Genomic DNA, 12655 nt, shown 5'->3' with positions numbered 1-12655 from the left:
AACTTTTGCATCAGCGGTTGAGGCAGAAAGCACAGCATTTCGGTTGCAAGTTAACCCACAACTTGGGTGTATTTATCAAGGGAGTTGTGCAGGTGAAAGCCATACTGAGGTTACGTAATGTTGAGAGTTGGATAAATGACTTAAAACCATCAAGTCCGTCCAGCCCACAGCAAACACTTCTGACACGGAGGAGCAGGAAGAGAAAAGCTGCTTAATCGCAAAAAAACGAGTTGGAAAGTGTGATTAGGTGACGGGTGGCTGCTGGCACGCTAGAGTGACTTAAGACCCTGTCAGTGAATGCAGGGAGGTCTGGATAATCTTTCCTCCACAAAGGTGCGTGGGGCTAATCCACGCCGCTGTGCTGAGCCGTGGATCAAGTCCTACAGGGAGTGTGGGAAGGCCAGCGGGACGGCCCCTGCTTCGGCCCTCTTGGTGGCCAGAGCTCATTTATGCTGAGGTACACTGCAGCAGCAGGCTGGTCTAAGTCTTCCACACACCTTTGCATTATTAGTGTCAGTTGTTGAGGGCTGTTATGTTATTGAATGTGATGCAATTTCAGTACGATTTGTTTAAAAAAGAAATCCATGTAGACTATCGCTGCCGGAGTCATCATTACATTTTAACAGAACCAACTCGGGGGTGGAGACAAGTCTCTCTGCGCTTATTAGAAATGATATGAAAGACTAAATGAGAGAATCTTGTCAACGTGCTAAATACTTATTTAAGTTGAAGTCATTTATTGTGTTGTTTTCTATGCCAAACAGAAAGTCACACATGATATATACTTTGGCGCATCATCACTGACATACAAAGTCAATTGACACAACTTTTCAAAACAAGTACAGATGTGCATATTATGATGGGAATATCTATACATGAATAGATCAGTATGTATTTTTTATTAATGGTGAGGTTAAAACCACTTTTAAATGTCACGTGATCATCTCTCTTTTGTGTTATTTATCTTGATTGTTAAAGGTTTTATTTAAAAAGGTAGAAATGTTCAGACTGAATTCTTGTGATATGAAATATGAAACATGTTTAAACTGACCAGGGCAACAACGTGATGAAACCATGTAGAATGAAATAGTCACCAAATACTGAAATAAGTGAGTGAACTTGGTAAACTTGGTGAAGGTAAAATAGAACAAGGCAAAGAAGAATACAGCTTATTTTCCTCAACCATAAAATTCTAAATGAGGAAAAAAGATGAAGACTGCCCTGATTTTCGACTGATGTCAATTCCAAAATATTTAAACTTGTGAAAGGTAAAAAATGGGCCTAAGAATTATGTAATATTCATTTTAAATGGATGTAAAACACCACACAAATTATTTTACAATTATTAAAAGCTTGTAAAGGAACTGGAATACCAAATTATAGTATCTCTTATCGTATCTCCTTCATGAAGATAAACATCTCCCTGTACTTTTCTTGATACAATATTTGTTTGGAGCAAACATGTTAGAAGTTCCAATTGCTTGATCTTTACAAGATTATCAGTGAAAACAACAGATTATCAGCCTGTTTGAAGATCCTTACACCTCTAAAATAATCACTTCATTCACCTCATATTACACACAAAAGACAGAGTCACGAATCATGTTTCATACAAATTTATTCAGCATTTAAGAATAGAGGATGGTCTTCAAATATGTAGAAACGTCAGTTTAAATAAACATTTTCGTTCATGATAATGAGTAAACATGACACTGTCAAAACCATCACAGAAAATAACATTTTACAAAAACAAAATTGTAACATTTTTCACGTGACAAAATATCGGGTTCACAAGCTAAAAAGAAACATAAAATCTTACTATAAATAAAACTTGCGTTTGCGACCCGCACAGTCTTAACATTTTCATTTTAACCTATAGGTCAAGAGGGGGGGAGAAAACAAAAAGAGACTACAAAATGTGGACACAGTCGAGACTCAACTGACAGTCTACAAATTAAGTGTAAACATTTATGAACAAACTTTCCATCCAGCTTCTCCGAAATGCACCAGCCTCTCTTAATGAGGCCACATGCCTTTTCATAGCGAGAAAATGTGGCATTCATTAATAAAATATAGAAGTCCAATTCTTCTACATAGGTTGATTGCTTATACTTGTGATAAAAAGCCTCTTTGCAACGCAATTTACTCTGGTGGGCTCAACGCTCAGTTTCGGTCCATTTCAAAAGCATTTAAAAATGGACAAATCAAGAGACAAAATTCATTTTGAACAAAACTGTTGAACGTTGTTTCGTTAGCAACCAAAAAGTTCAAGTATCCGACGTACTTTATTTTTTTTATTTTGTTTTAAAAGTCTTTTCTTTCTGTCGCGCTCAGATGTGGGTGAGAGGTAGCGTCCCATTGACGCCAGTCCCAGCGGTCTGATAGTGCGGATGGACGCTGTGTAACCGGCTGCTCTGCAGGGAGGAATGCTCCGCGCTTTCTCCGCCGGGAGGCAGGTACATGCTTATCATATCCCTCAGGTCCCCCAAACACGCCCGCTGAGAGTGGGACGTGATGGCCGGCGGCGGTGAGCTCGGCTCGGTCTTGCACACGGACGCCATGGAGCTCAGTCCCATGGCGCTGCTGGTCTGCTGCGTGTACGCCGGAGACATGCTGTATGTGGACGCCGCGTTCATGTAGGTCTGCGCAGAGGACATCATCGGGTACTGAAGCCCCGCCATCTCGTACCGGTGCATCTGCTGAATCTGGGGGCTGTTCATGCTGTGATGCTGAGGGTAGGCCAACTGGTCCTGCATGAGGGAGTACGCGCTGTTCGTCCACCCGTTCATGTGCGCGTAACCGTCCATCCGCTGCCCCACCGACACGGAGTTGTTGACGGCGTTGGCTCCTGGCGCCAACAGTCCCCCGGGCAAAGAATACTTGTCTTTCTTGAGCAAGGTCTTGGTCTTCCTGCGGGGACGGTATTTATAATCCGGATGCTCCTTCATGTGCATGGCGCGCAGACGCTTGGCCTCGTCGATGAATGGCCTCTTCTCAGCGTCGGTCAGGAGTTTCCAGTCGGCACCAAGCCTCTTGCTGATTTCAGAATTGTGCATTTTGGGATTCTCTTGCGCCATCTTCCTCCGCTGTCCCCGGGACCAGACCATGAAGGCGTTCATCGGCCGCTTCACCCGCTCCTGGTCGTTGGCACTGTTGTTCTTAGCGCCCTGCGCTGAGCCCGAGTTGGACTGCGGGAGCGGGGTCTTGAGCTCGGTTTCCATCATGTTATACATTCTGGCGGCTTTTTAGTGTTCACTCACAGGCACAAAAAAAATGTATTAAAAGTTCACAAAACAGCGCCAAAAAAGTCAAAGAGGTAGAAGTACTGACCAGTCACATAAGACGATGGAAAAAAGTTGTGTCCAAAGAGGCAAGTGAGTCTGCAGGTGCTTCTGGTTTCTCTCCGCTCAAAGCTGCTGCGTCCCGCACGGCTCTCAAACAGAAGTCTGCAAAGTTGTTCGCCAAGCTCATGTGTTAATAGGACTAGTGGCCGGACCATGTGATGTGGATTGACAGCATGACAATGAGGGACATGCGACCAATCGGAGCGCGGCTCCCCATATCCACCGCGTAACCAACCGGTGCACGCAGCACCGTGTTTTGGTCAGAGGAGGAGGGAGAGGTAAAGTTTTAAAACAGCAGCGCAGATCAACAACCTGAGCGCAAAGTGCTGATTTACAACCTTTATCATGAAAATGAGAAGTTAAGGGGGGGGGGGAAGCTGCCGGTTTGTTTTGTTATAGAACGCGTGTTTTCGGATCAAATGTGATCCAAAAGAGGATATTTATTTATGTGCAAAGAGTTATCAATACAGAGACATATGTGCTAAAACGAAAATGGCCTACGTGCAGACCATATACTGCAGCGAATCAAACCTCGTAGGGATCAATGTCAATACATGAAGCACAGACGAATCCCAACAGGCCAAAACGCACCGAAATGAGTCCAAATACATCAAGTATAAAGTAGAATATTGAAATAAAATGCGCCCTTGGCAGAGAAAAAAAAAATCCTTTCATCTGCACCTGCTGTCAAACTCGCTTTGTTGCTTTAATCACATTTTCACTAAAATATTGCCAACTTCTAAAAACCCGTCTTATTTTAGGGATTTCGGAGCTGTCAAAACTCTCAATGGACTGATATGTTGGGTTTTGTTTTTTAACAGCTGGCTTTATGTTTCATTAGAACTGTTGAGCACCTGCTCCAAAATGTTTTCTCTTCAGTCTTCTTCAACGCGGGATGATTTTCATTTAAACCACTAGAACGTTATATATATATAAATAATATAAGATAACTCCCGAGGAGGAATATAGTGTAAATGCATTGAAATTAAACAGAAAAAGGCTGATGAGTCCACTGGTAGAAATAAAATATTATAAAAAAAACTATGAGGCTTAATAACAATAATCGTATTACATGATAAATTACCTCACCATGTTTTGACCTCAAACAGAAGAGCAATACTCTTGTTTCAAATGAAATGAGTGGCACGTTTCTGCAGCGTTCAGGTAACCACAATGCAAAACTCTAATACATCAACGACCTCTTGTGGAGGGGACAGGCTATCCCTTTGGTCCCTGAAGGGAAACTTTAGTTTGGGACTCGGCTCGCCTCGCTCCGCCGCGTGAGCGTCAGCTACACTGTGTGCTGACTTGTTTTTCTCTCCACAGTGTTATTAAAATGATTACCGTGGAGTGGCCTTCATTTGCACGTGTCCCCGCCCTTACAAACAACCCGAAACGCCGCTGGAACCAATCGCTCAACGGGGCAAAGCTCACACCTAATGATTATGAGTGAATCGCCCATCGAACACGACTATTAACACCTCAGTATTGAGATGAGCTCTGCGGGGATCATGTGCATTTTAGAGCGTTTCACCTCTCGGAGCTTTCAAATAAAAAATGAAATAAATAAAAAAGTACGCCTAGCGCATTTCATTACTGATGCAGGGCGCCTGAAGGACCGAATACACTTTATTATTTTAAAATGTGTCACCGTCGGAGAGAGCTAAATATCTAAATGCCAAAAACCAGAGTCTGTTTTTTTTATTATTATAATAACTCGAGAGCAGATACGATTTATTGGTGAATTGAGCGGTTTCTATTAAATTACCAATGAACCCAGAACATGGCAAACTTTCTGCTTTCTCTCCAATAATGAATGAAAGTTTGTGTTTTCAAAATAAAACAAAAAAAGTCAAAATCCGCATGGTTTTAACAAAAGGATACTAAATAATGTGTAGCCTTTTATAGACACGTATTTATACAAGTAATACTCTGACTCAAAAACAGGCATTTGGAGAAATAAATACGACTTTTTCAAATGAGACTATGGGCACACATGTGTTATTTTACAGGGAGGGAAAGCCCACAGCCCTTCAGCCATATAGTTGCAGTAAATCAGCTGAAAAGAGACGTCACTTCATGAATTCAATTTTCCCGTTCAATGGGGCGTTACAAACAGACCACGAGCAATAAAACTAACGTCCAATTAGCAGCCATCTATTCTCAGGGACCAGTTATTTGTTTATCTGAGCAAATCTCAATACTGATCCGCTTGTAATCTTCTTATGGAAATTGACCAGTAGCAGACAGAGAGAGAGGGAGAAAGAGGGAGAGAGAGAGAACACCAGGAGTAACCCGGAGTTTGGTAATGAGGGCCTCTGTGCAGCTAATTTCCTAATTAAGGAACGGAGGACCACCAGCACAGTCTGCTCTGATTCAGACTCAACAAGCCTGACAGCCCAAAGGGGCTCTCAGGGAGCGCGGCAGCAGGATCCCACTGTTGAATGTTGGGAAATATGTGAATGTCCTGATGGGAGAATAAAACCATGCAAGCAGCTCGATAGATTATTGAAGTTATACAAATGGATGCACTGTGCATGTCATTTTCCTCTCCAACCAGCGATTTCGGAGGAGAAATCAATTGTATTTTAATAGTTGTGTGTTACAGTAAAGACGTATTAGACAAACAAAAATAAATATTTTGTTTAAATTTCAGATTTATGTTGACACAGCACTAAATCCGGTGGCCTTATTTGACGGGTATCACAGAAAATTGAAGTTTTTGTCGAGGGAAAATAGTCCCTTTGGGCCTAGAAAAAACAACTAAAGTGTAAGTTATATTTGCGAAGAGCTTGAGGGGATTTAAAATCTATTCAGGTCAACACAAAACCACATTAATCCCACCTCTGAAAACAGTGGAGCTTCCTGCATGTCCGCATCCTTTGCTCGGCTGTCAACAGAGCTTTATGGTCAGACAATTTGAATTAATGACGGACAAAATGCGCTGAACCTTATTGTCATACGACAAGACACGGGAGCTGCATGTCTGCCATTCAGCTGCAAATAAGTAACTGATAATAGCTTGTAATTGATTGCCTTTTTATTGTTACAGCCTGCGTTCACACAGTTTTCGTTTTTATATAGTATTCTTGACAATTCCCAAATAGGACAGACATTTTTTTTTTATCATCGAAAATCGCATCTCAAACCCACAATAAACATTGTTTTACGTGTCCATTCTAAACCCCACGACCTCCAGAATCAATAACTTCTTTTTTTGTTTCAGCTCAGTGACTGTGGACAAGGCCTTTGAGAAACAGTAATTAACAAAGAATGGGTTTTCAATTACAGCCACAATGGAGACTGCCTCATTAAGATTTGCATGATTTTTGGACCAGGAATGCAAATGAAGATGCAATTTACGCACGGTCTGCTGTTCCTATTGTGCCACCGTGAATGGTTGCGTCCTCCCAGTTCAACACAGGTAAAATAATATTCACGGCTCATTTAAAGGAATAAAAGTGATGCTATTATCACCTCTTTATTTTACAATGCAGGGCTAGTTTTCCTCATGGTAATTTGACTTATTTGACCAGCACGAGACGAACTTCACAAAAAATAGCTTGAAATGTTTCATGTCTGATGTGTTTAATGCAGAGTCATGGCCGAGGAGACATTTATACTCAGTCCATCCAAGTTTTTTTTTTTTAACTGTTTGAACTGATATGAACACTTTTTCAAATCGTGGTTCAGTGATTTATGTCAGGGAATTCTAAAAATAAATCTTAAGGCACAAAATGTACTTTGATTCCTGGATGCTGGTTTGGAAATTTCAGACAACCATTATGAGCTAAAGTCTAGCAACAGGTATCATGAACCTAATTTATACTGATGGCTCTATGGCAGCTCTGTTGAGCTTAATGTGAGTTTTTTGTTTATTTTCAAACATTGTCAAAAGAAAATACTTCTCATAAGATAACAATATTTTTGCATGTCCTGTTTTTATTCCTGATTTATTGTTTGGGAAGCAAACAATAAATTAAAATAACTGCAAGTAAGACCAAAAGATCTTTCAAATCTAATGTATAAAAAGTATTTTTTTGAACTGAATATTTCTTTGCGACCATAACATAATTCCACCCTGAGCCCTTCATAAGACTAATTAAGTGATCTTTTTAATATGCAGAGGAATTTCATGTTAATAGAAGAAAAAGGAAACCTTGAAATGAATACTTTGTTGAAGATGGTGTTTGGACTCTTCTCCTGACAGTTACTTCTACTGCATGTGCACCAGGACAGAGAATAAACAGAGGCCACTGATCAAGAGAAACGTGATGTCCTGCTCTGTGTCATAACTTTTCCTTGATTGTTCCACAGAGCGGTTGTAGAGGAAGCTTTAGTCATCACGAGAGAGGATGAAGCAGCAGATTCAGTAAACTCACCACATGTTGGGATGCAACCCCGACGTTCATCTCTCACTGTGGGGCCCGTCTGAAGCAGAGAAAGTTCAGTCAGTGTAGGGAGTGTCACTCAAACCTCCAAAAGAAGCACAACACACACACTCAGAGGGACCGATGCATCGATTCTCAGGAGAGCGTCAGTGGAGTGTTGCAAGTCTGTCAGGAGGACTCGGGGGCCAAATGGAGAATGCTGCATTCTTGCCTCCACTGTAGCAGAGTCATTTGTGTTTTCTCTGCGGTGGCTATAAGCGATATATACACGTGTCCGCCACCTCGTTGAGCTCTGTGGAATGCAACCGTCTTACTTATTGACCTTGGCTTGAAACACAACATGCAAAAAGCTGTTTTGCCTCCGCTGCCTGCGAAGAATGCTTCAAACTTCAGCCTCTTTTTCTCTCCGGCAGGCCAAGCATGTCCTTCCTCATTATGTTCTTGTGTGAGCAAGGCCAAGGCTGCCGACACAGACCCACGTGTAATCTCTTTAACCCGCCACTGTCATGAGCAGACAAGGCGTGACCACCCAACGCTCTGCTCCATCTCACTTAGCCAAGGGAATAGTTTTTCACTTCATCACCTCACACGCTTTGGGGTTGTAGCTGCTTATCATCTAAAGGGATGCACATTTCAAAACACATTTGATGAAGTATGCTCGACACATAAGTGCACGCAAAATTGCCCAGTAGTGCACGCATGCACACACGCACAGCCGGGGTTAATCATTGTCACAAGACCACTTCATATAATCTTGTGCAGCAGTGTGCAGTTAAAAATTCATATACTCACTGACCCTTGGAGTTCCCATAATTGACACAAGCATTTTTCGCGGCGGTTATTGACTAATGAAGCTAAAAGCAAATGAAACTATATCACAGGAGAGGACATTGCTGGAAGCATTTTTGAAATGAATACACGATTATTAGCTCCTTGGAGTCATTTGGTAGACAAAGACTCTTTACGTTTACTTAGCAGATTAGGAGGAACACTCATATTAAAACATTTGGGATATGATGCGTGCAATGAAAAATAAAATACTAAATTACTGTGAATTATAAGCTCTTATCCATTGAAAGCTAATTTCAATTCAGTTTAAATTAAGCAGAACATTTCAATAAATATGGTTTTGCTTCTGAGCCACTGGGCGAGGCTGGATTCAGCCATCTAGTGTGCAACATGATCACTTCTGTGTTTGCTCAGGAACAAAGTCTGCTGCCGAAACTTCTTCAGCTGAAGCTCGGCTCACACTTGAACCTCTAATCTGTGCAATCTTCACGTACAGAGACATCATATTACATCTCATTTGCTGGTTTCAAGGGTTCGCTGCGCAGCCGTTTTCAGAATGAGATGCACTCTTAATACCAAATGCTGTAAACGTGCAACAAAGGAGAACGCAGTTTAAATTAGGCCTCCGGATGTGTTTTTTTATTTTTATGCACCAGCATTAAAGTTATGATAGCCTGTCAGCAAGCACCTGCCTGCTGCCTGTGAATGGCATTATCAAGCACCTCTATACGATGATCATTTTAAATACCGTTAATGCCTGACTGGCTAATTACAGCACTCATTATTTTTCGTGTATCTTTTGAATCATTGCCATGTTCAGTTTTTTTCCAAAAACAATGGAAACTTTCTCCGTTTTTTGTTTGGAAGAAAGTGCTGAATAGTCACTTTCTGCTTTGCGCCATGCATGCCCAAGCAAGCAGCCTCCTTTTGTTTTAGCCATAATTGAGATCCCACTAATCTAGCCTCTTTATAAAAAATGAAACAGTCTCTTTGTCAAGCCTTCATTAGCTTGAGATAATATTGAGGGAATGCACAATTAATTTGCAGTGTAACTTTAATTAATTAAATACACCCAATTTTGTAACATGATTAATGCCCCCAAGTTGTTATCTGCATTCTCCTCCAAAATGAATATGTAACAGCGATACAGTGCTGAGCATTAATTGCAGAAATTGGGGCTTTTAAGAACCCAAAAGCTAGGTTAGGTAATTACAAGAGGTAATTTATTAAACCTTAAAAAAAATAGAAACAAACACGCATAAATTGATATATAAATCACGAGAACCATTGTGTGTAATCTGGCTGTGATTTGGGAGAAAATGACACATCTTTGCGGCGTGCAGAGCACTTGATAAAGCAGATAGTGGTCATAAATTTAGTCCCAGTCAAGGTCTCATTAAAAGAGGCATAATTTAATTAAGAGTTAGCCATCGACCTCTAAATATATTAATTACCTTGAGCATGACGAGATGAGTGCGGTGATTATTGGGTGTTTCGTTCGAGTTGGTCTTGTGGGAGAAGAGCAAACTAAGGTGGGTAGCTGACTGTGTTGACAACATAATGGATGGGCTGGTCCGAGATGAATTTGGTCACCTTGCCTTGGTTGAGCTCAGAGGAGGTGAGGCAGAGGACAGCACTGGTCCTCGAGGAGGTGGGGTGTCTGCAGTCTGTTTACTGGAACATGTAGAGCTGTTCGGCGTTTGAAAAAGTGTCAGAAGTATCAGTGCCATCATTTTGTACCGCAATAAACAATTATTATATGAGGAATATCTGATTAAATGATATGTTCAGTTTTTAGAGCCAGTTCAGGATAAAGAATCAACATTATTCGGTGTTCAGTGAGACAAACAAATCCTCAAACCAAATATCATTAAATTACATGCTGAAGTTGATTTTGTGACAGTTCAATATGGGAAATTAAATATAAAAAATATCAAATGAGTATCCATTTGACTGAACTAAAAGCTGTATCTATAAACGGTTGTTGTCCAGTGTCTTACCTCTGCATAAACAATGAGTAAAATCATTATTATGCTTAATTCCTAATGTAACTGCTAAACTAAGAGCTGCTGCATCTGTCCTCCGTGGCTCTTATAATGCACTTATAGTGCACTTATAATTCTTTACTTTTGTGTTTCGCTTATAAATCAACTTTTGCGTTCACTAACACGGCTAACAAAGAAGTGCACCTTGGTGTTCCACCTGTGCACACACACACACACACACACACACACACACACACACACACACAGAGAGAGAGACACCAGAGGAGGGCAGAGGCGACGGCTCATTGCCCCATAGACTGATATGTCAATGAAACATACAAGATGTTGCCGCTGCGTTGGAGCGATTTCCAGCCTCGCTCCTCTCCTGGCTGACAGCAGGACAAAGAGCCTAAGCTACTATTATCTGGAAGCAAGCTCTCATTCTTGCTTTCATCTTTCTCTTCACTTACACAAACATAGATGTACATGCCTTGTGCAAAAACATGGAGCTCAGCATAAAGTGGCAGATGCAGCCAGTGTGCATATCAGACGGGACAAACTTCGGCATTCTAGGGGGTTTGAACATTGCGAAAGTGTCAAAATGGTTGTTGAATGTATGCCGGCGGCAAATAAAAGAAGTGTAGCATGACTGAGTTCAGGTTTTCTGAGAATGTGACAGTATTTTTGAAACAGGACAGAAGAGTTGCGACATTTTACACAAGTTAATATTCTCAAACTTAAACTGTTTTCCACGACATCCAAACCAACAGGTGACATGACTCGTGTTTAAAAGGAAATCAGGTAAAGTCAGAAGAGGTCTACAAATGCATGCGTGAACAGAGGCAGTAAACACAACTCACAGACCACAAAGTCTCCCTGAACGCCCCCCCTCCCTTTTCTCGCCTCGCTTTACTACTAACCTCCTCCCACTCTGGCCACAAAATTGAGGACACTCACCAAGGACTGACTGGTCCCCACGGCTGCTGCTGCTTCCCAATCCCTCCTCCGTTAGACACACCTTCAACAGCTGGCTGTCAGCAGGGCCAGGAGCAGGGCCGAGGACTGGAAGATAGCATGACACCCACAGCCCAGAGCCTCAGCCCAGAGCCTCAGCCCAGAGCCTCAGCCCAGAGCCTCAGCCCAGAGCCTCAGCCCAGAGCCTCAGCCCAGAGCCTCAGCCCAGAGCCTCAGCCCAGAGCCTCAGCCCAGAGCCTCAGCCCAGAGCCTCAGCCCAGAGCCTCAGCCCAGAGCCTCAGCCCAGAGCCTCAGCCCAGAGCCTCAGCCCAGAGCCTCAGCCCAGACTCAAACCGCGGCCATTCAGACGGCGGCAGCACCACCATGGCAGCTCCCAGCGCAGCAGAGAAATATAAAGAGCGAGCGAGCCGGGCAGTCACTGGTGTGGTAGTGCACACTGCAGCTGAGCTCTCCCTGCTCTGGGACCCATCTCATTCAGCCAAGATTGCTTCATACAAAAGTTGACAATGCACCAGTGAAAGCCATTGTTGATATTCAACATTTTTTAAATAGCTGAGCAGAATAGACAACATGGCAGGCTGCAAAACTTGGCAAGGGAAACTGACCTGGAGCTTCCCGTTTGAAAGGGTTGCCACGCTGGGTGAGAGGAGAGAGGGCTATTGTGTGAAAAAAAGAAAGAAAAAAAAGAAGAGGGAGAGCTGGTGTGAAAGAGCTCAAAAAACAAAACATCTCCCATCCCGAGAGAGCAGAGTACAATGCTTTCTGTGCAGCAGAAGAGGACAATCACCTCGCACGGTCACAAGCATACGCATTACCAAGAAAGGGCAGAACAATGAAATCAATGCAATCGGATCCATTTTAAAAAACAGGATATTATATTTCTAACTCTTGAACCGAACATGGCAGCTCAAACCGCACATAACACTCTGGTAGAGTTGTTACAAAATAAACCTGGCAACACATGTGTCAAAGCCAACATTTAGACCCAACAGTCAAACACAAAAGTCCAAAATGTAAACCGCTCCGAGTGCTTTGGCTCGGCTAACGTCCAGAGGAATGTCTTCCAGAGGGCCATCTATTTCTCTAATGTTGCACAGATGAGGGCGATACTGCCTGACGCTGTTAATGGTGTTCGGTTTCCGTCATTGTCAAGCTGACAAGCGTGCAGATT

General features: G+C 42.4%; 1 protein-coding gene across 1 annotated transcript; it reads right to left on the bottom strand.

Moving 5' to 3' along the window:
- Positions 1 to 1645: 1645 nt before the first annotated feature.
- On the bottom strand, positions 1646 to 3419 carry sox3 (SRY-box transcription factor 3). The gene has a single exon (XM_079268202.1). It carries the CDS (start codon positions 3231 to 3233, stop codon positions 2331 to 2333), a length of 903 nt encoding a protein of 300 aa, XP_079124328.1. The 5' UTR covers positions 3234 to 3419; the 3' UTR covers positions 1646 to 2330.
- Positions 3420 to 12655: the final 9236 nt, after the last annotated feature.

Source organism: Melanostigma gelatinosum (assembly GCF_949748355.1).
Source record: "Melanostigma gelatinosum genome assembly, chromosome: 5".
In the NCBI taxonomy this organism is placed as follows: domain Eukaryota; kingdom Metazoa; phylum Chordata; class Actinopteri; order Perciformes; family Zoarcidae; genus Melanostigma; species Melanostigma gelatinosum.
Note: the sequence above shows the minus strand (reverse complement) of the source record. Positions and strands in the feature narration are given on the sequence as shown.